Source organism: Lissotriton vulgaris, chromosome 6 (genome assembly GCF_964263255.1).
Source record: "Lissotriton vulgaris chromosome 6, aLisVul1.2, whole genome shotgun sequence".
NCBI classification, from domain to species: Eukaryota; Metazoa; Chordata; class Amphibia; order Caudata; family Salamandridae; genus Lissotriton; species Lissotriton vulgaris.
In genome coordinates, this window is record NC_141694.1 from 1,251,595,921 (window position 1) to 1,251,601,920 (window position 6,000).

Genomic DNA, 6,000 nt, shown 5'->3' on the forward strand with positions numbered 1-6,000 from the left:
GTCCGTTTGAAAGACAGAGTCACCGAATTTAATCCTGCTTAGCGCAGTGAAGAAGAGTACCTTAATTACTTATAGTGCTATGAGGTCCCACCAAGTAACAGAAAGCACTGTGAGAATTTAAGTCATTATTTTATTACACACAATAGAAGGTATTGCATATACACTAAAAAGGTGAATTTGTGTATATGATAAAACAAGTACTTTCCAAGAATGCATACTAGTAATAGCTAACAAGACTGTACCTAGTGCACACATTTTTATGAGTCCATTAATGTGGGGAAAAAGGAGATAGGCTTTCCTTTAAAAATGGGATTGCTGGGTAGGCTTCCTGAACAGAGCTGTTTGGTAGATAGTTAGATTAAGAGTGGGACTGCAGTCACTTTTGTTCAGAGTGGGAAGGGTCCTTTGGGTGAGGCCAGCCATTTGTCTCTCGCTCTCTCAGCAATGTTAAGTGTGGCTGTCGATAGCCAGATGCTGAACACACACACCTAATTTGTGTCTCCATTGTGGGTGCTCCAACGTAGTGATGGCCTTGCTGTGAGAAGCATTACTCTACACAAAAGCTAGGTCTGAAGACATTCTAGAAAGGACACATGAAAGGAGAGCTGACCCAGAGTGGAGGAGGTGAAGACAGCGAATACACATTCCCTGTCTTCTTTATATGTATAAAAGTGGGAGCTTCTGACCCACTTGTTGTTCTAGTTACATGTTCTCTTTGATGAAGGGGTTGCTCTGCAGCATACCTAGAGGACTAGTGTATAAACAGAGGTGATGTCTGCCTGACAGCCTGCTTTCCACAAGTGAGACAACTTCACCTAGAGTTTGACCTGGAAGGAAAATCTGCATCCCTGTCCTGAGTGCTTGGAAATTAACCTGCCTAAGAAGAAGAGGGAAGGAGTAAGCCGACCCTGCAGGAGGTGCTGACCACCATACATTTTTGTCGCCCTAAGTGGGAAGGGTATGCCCAAACGTGGGTCCTGTGCTCACTGTGCCACTGGATTCAAGATAACCTGGCTGATATAAGGGGTGATGGCCTGAAACCGGTCCCAGGATGCTTCTTTCTGGTCCAGGGAGGACCTGGCTTGGCAGTTGGTACTGGACTGCTCCCATGAGGCACAGGGTCAAGACTGATTTGCATATGAATGGGTCCAAACTGGGGTGGCGTGGTGAGCAAAAGAACAATGGATTAAACCAAGATCTTTGTGACTGGGGATGAATGTTTTCATTGTTCAGCATTCAGTCCATCATTGGTTCCTTTTGCTTTTGACTACCAGTGCAAGCACGAGGCAGCTAACTCCAGAGCTGTGGGTCTGTCGGACCAGAAGAGGCTCGAGAGGGAGCAACCAGAGTGCTCCTGATCGAGAGCATTGTTTCTCCTGCCTATAGTGGCCTGTGCCGTGACACTGTCCTGAAGAGTGCCCGAAAGGGACTGAACAGCTGTAATTCCAAAGTGGCAAGATCGTGACACTGGCAAAGTGTGCCCGAGTAGATGGGGTGCTAGGATTGTTAACACTATGCCTAAAAGAGGACCGGCCTACTGTGTCACTGTAGAGTGGAGTCAGAGCAACCCTGCTGCCTGAAAAGATTCAACAGCGGTCTAGGGGACCTCTGAACCTCAGATTGACACCCTTCATACCTGAAAGAGGACCCTCAGTGACATATGAGCCTGCCAACAGCCAGTCCCCATGTAGTAGCCTACAGATGCTACATCGAAAATTGAAATACCACTGCGCTTGCACAGCATGTAGTTTTCCCTGAAGGGGTAAGAACGCCAGCTGCAGGCCTGACCGCACCCTGCAGAGGATTAAAAGACTTTCATTGGAGAGTGACATTGATACTAGACACTTTAAAACTGAGCGCACATAGTCTAAACGCCAAAAGGGTACCATTGACCCAAACGCACTATCCATATACAAAAGTAAAGCGGAAGGTGTGAGAGAAGAGAGAACTTAAATCCTACAATGGCCCGGCGACAGTGATTTTTTTTACCTTTATATTGTAGTGTGTAGAATCTCAATTTTAAGTGTATGGAACTACTTTATTTTCTAAAAAGATAAGCGCTGGGTCAGACAATCAGTTAATTCGTTACTGGGTGATTGTAAAGTTCTGCGATTGATGAACCCCATACTACCTCTGAGACGCCTTTTCGTGATTGCCATTGCTACCACTTAGAGTGAAGTGCTGAAGGGGTTGTACATGGTAAGGTTTGCAGCCGGACCGACACTGGGACATTGGAGGTAAATAGCCCTAGCTCTCATGGCTATGACCCAGAAGGCCCGCCTTACCCTGTAGCCTTGAACGACGTCAAACAGATAGGTTATATTGCACCCTACAGTTTCAATACTTCCTTGGAGCAATAGTACCTCTACAAAAAAAAGACAAGGGCCTACCTATTCTACACAATCAACATTCACTTAAACACACACACACATACACATCTATAACAACTTCAGACACATACAATTAAAGTATGGCAACATAAATATGAATAAAATTACCACTAGGCTTAAAACTGCTTGCGCTTTGTACAGATGTGATGAGAAGCAATTTGGTTTAGTTAAGCCTTGTGGGCCACTAAATGATTTAGTTAAAAAGTCAAACAACAGAAGCCAAAAAAATCCAAAATTGCAGAACACTGAGAGGTGGCGCTTTAAATGCACACCTAAATTGAAAGAACGACTGCTTTTACTTGTGCCCACATTAAGACTATTACAAATGCGATTAGATGCCTTGTCTTCCATTCACTTCTCATACTCCAAAACTAACGGGAGAAGAACTCCGTTTGCAACTTCCACGTTTTTTATTTTATTAATTTTGCAGCTTTATATAGCGCGAACTTCACTAAACAGCATTGGGGCGCCTTAAATGAGCACCAGTTACATTACACAAGATCACATTCATTTTTTGCGGTACAGATATGAAGTGATTTGTCCGCAATCACAAGAGGTTGAGCTAACTCGTAACCGGAACCTGGTTTCCCAGTTCTAAAGTGGACAACTCTGGCCATAACACCACATCCTCTCAATGAAATAACACTAAGACGCACGACACTCAATTTTAAACAAACTAAGAATATTAACGCTGCGAATAGTTCTGCAATCACTCCCATTGTGCTTCAAATTTTTTCAGATAAACCCACAAGATTCCGGCAAATTTTTACTCACCTTTTGCTGAGATGTTTCTTTTCTGACTTTCATCGTAATAACTGTTGAATATTTTAGTTTATTAGCTGTCCTTCGGCGGCAAATGAAAGACGAACAAGAGTGCAGTTGTGTGTGTGGAAAGCGCGACAGTGAAAAACGAAAAAACAAGCCCCGCATACACAAGTTTCTTCTATTAAAACCCCATCGGAAACACAGCTCTGTGAGCTGTCAAATGCCCGTTTACCTAAGTGACACAACCCGTTTAACCGAGAAAAGACAGCGCATGCCCAAAAGAAAAACACTGCTCTCTCACGCATGCTCAGACCCACACCACAACCTTCAATTTTTTATAATTAGGATTAAGATTTAGTATGCTCACTTCTACCCAGATCTACCGCTAATTTTGTCTGTTCGCGGATGTGTAATTTGTTTTTTTACACCTACCCTAGTAAACAATGGGCATAATACAGAAGAATCTAATAAACAGATGATGGTTCAGAACAAGTCCTCCAATAAGGGTACGAGTCAAGCTAGTGCTCCAATCAAATTCTACTTCCGCAACTCGTTTTTAGGGCTCGTCCTTTCCTACTCCGCAGGAATAGGAAAAGAGCCCTAATGCATCCAAACCATTTCTTAAGGCCAAGGGCTCTCCCCAGAGGATGTTGGGAAGTGCACGTCTCGTGCACGAGCTTGCCTGAGCCTTCTGCCTATCAGGCTGCCAGTTCTCCTCCCCTAATTATTCACTTCACTCACTCTGGCTCTTCAAAGGCTCTGCTCCCCGCCCCCGCCTGCACTTCACAGCAGCTTGCCTTCTGTCCCTTAATCTCCCCGTGACTCCCCCCTCACCTCTCCCACTCCACTGCTTCAGGCCCCCACCATTTGCTCAGGACATTGCTTGTTTACTTTCGCATTATTAAGCGCATTTGAAAGGACTTGACAAGGCATATAGCACTTTAAAACTACTAACAATATGTAGTCCTTGTTTAGTTGTTTACGTTTTATCATACTGAATTGGGGTCTCAGTTGTGACAAATAACATAATAATAGGGCGCTGTCCTACAGAGCACGACATTTTCAGAAGAAGCCAAGCATAGCGGTTAAGATATTTGACTGTTTTGGATTCCGTGGTTTAGTGAAAGCACTCTGTAGTGGAATTACTATGACCAAGATTTTATTGAATCTTTCGATGAAGCCCGTGATAGACTCTCACCCTGCCCCCTACGTTGCGGGACTGAAAAATAATTGCATGCTGTAAATGGTAGTTTAACTTACGGATGGACTTTCTATCTAGGACGGGAAATTTGTTCGTTTTCCAAGAATTTGATATTGTTTTTGACTGACAAGACCCAGCAGCCCCACCATCATCCTCCTCCCCCCCCCCCCTCCTCGCGCCTAGATACCCTCAAGGGGGGTTGATAAGCAGCTCTATACAAATCATTGAATTGTTGATTACACCATCTATATGGCCCCTACAGACTCAATACACACACAGAGGTGTGCACCCGATCCTGTGCACAGGCTGACTACATGTCCCAGAGTTCCTTCGCTTATTGACAGGTCGAGGCTTACATCAAAGGAATCTGATGCTGGGTGATGCAATGTCGACTACACTGTAGCTTCAGCTGTGCTGAAAGCAGTTAGTTCAGGTGGCCGAGAACAGACGAGGGACAGCAATACACAAGATGAGGACCCCAATGCCTACGGCACCGAGACCTATGTGGCTCCTGCTGCTAGGGGGCGCTCTGCTCCTCTGCGGCTCAGCTGTCAGCCTGAGCCATGGCGGTGTCAATGACAGACCCATCATAGGTAAGAGCACTGTGTACGGTGCAAAGCTAGCTCACTTTTATGATTGATTGAGTTCCCGGAAGAACCACAAAGAATAATGAATACTGTAACAGAATAGTAATTTCTGCCATAATTTACAATACCACGGAAAAGGCAAAGTACTTTCGTTTGTGAACCGACTAATGTAAAACGGATGCCTTTAAAGTGTGTGTTATCAACAGTTTCTCGGACACCATGGAGCACCTTAAAATACCATAAAACTGCCTGGGGCACTTCAGCCGAGACTGGCAAGGTTTCAAGGTATTTCATTGCTGACGTCATCAGCAAGAACTTATTTTCGCTTAACTTGTGTGCTACTCCAAGTGTACCGGCCACACTGTTGACTAGATACGGCCTGTGTCAACAAACAGGAGCCATATCGTTTATATAAATAAAGCATGCTTCAGTTGACCGCATAATTTCACTTTCGTTTTGACATGTGAGGAGGGGAGGCTTTCCAGATTCACTTCTGCTCGTTCTTGCTAAACAATGCACAGGTTTAGTCCGTTGCTGCATCACGCTGTTTACAAGGCACACTGAGTATTTCAAAGTACCACATTTTTCACGTTATTTGCGTGGTGTCTGTACCTGGATGTTTTTGCTTCGCGTTTGTGACTTATTTGTGCATTATGAATTTGCATCTTTTGCATCTGATTTGTCATGTGTAGGTGGCCTTTAATTAAGTAGTGTATTTTAAAGTGCATTTTAAGTGCAGCACACACATTAAAAGTGTTGCTTGTTGAATCCTGGCATCCACCAATACCGCCTGTGTTTTAAAAAAAATGTTGCCTTTCTACTTTTATAAATGGTTAAGTGGCATTAAATACATTCATTGGTGTTGTTTTTTTCCCTTCAGGCTTCCCAATCAGTACTGGTACATGTCAAGTTTGGTGAGTCAAGTTTGTCAGACCTGACATACTGGCTTGTCTCAATGCATTTATATACAGCATGGACTGTACCTTATTAGGGTCTCAAAGTACTGTCTGCCGGAATTTACTCCTCATATATCTGTAAAGAATGCCTCTATTCTGTG

General features: G+C 44.0%; 1 protein-coding gene across 2 annotated transcripts in view; it reads right to left on the minus strand.

Annotated features, from left to right (window-relative positions):
• The window catches only part of LOC147708704 (uncharacterized), a 138,226-nt gene extending 134,819 nt beyond the window's left edge, over positions 1-3,407 (minus strand). For both annotated transcript variants that reach the window (XM_086927352.1, XM_086927351.1), the window contains exon 1: positions 3,165-3,407. In XM_086927352.1, the coding sequence (XP_086783478.1) occupies positions 3,165-3,320 (156 nt within the window). In that variant the 5' untranslated portion in view covers positions 3,321-3,407. The remainder of the gene's footprint in view (positions 1-3,164) is intronic.
• Between the last annotated feature and the right edge of the window lie 2,593 nt (positions 3,408-6,000).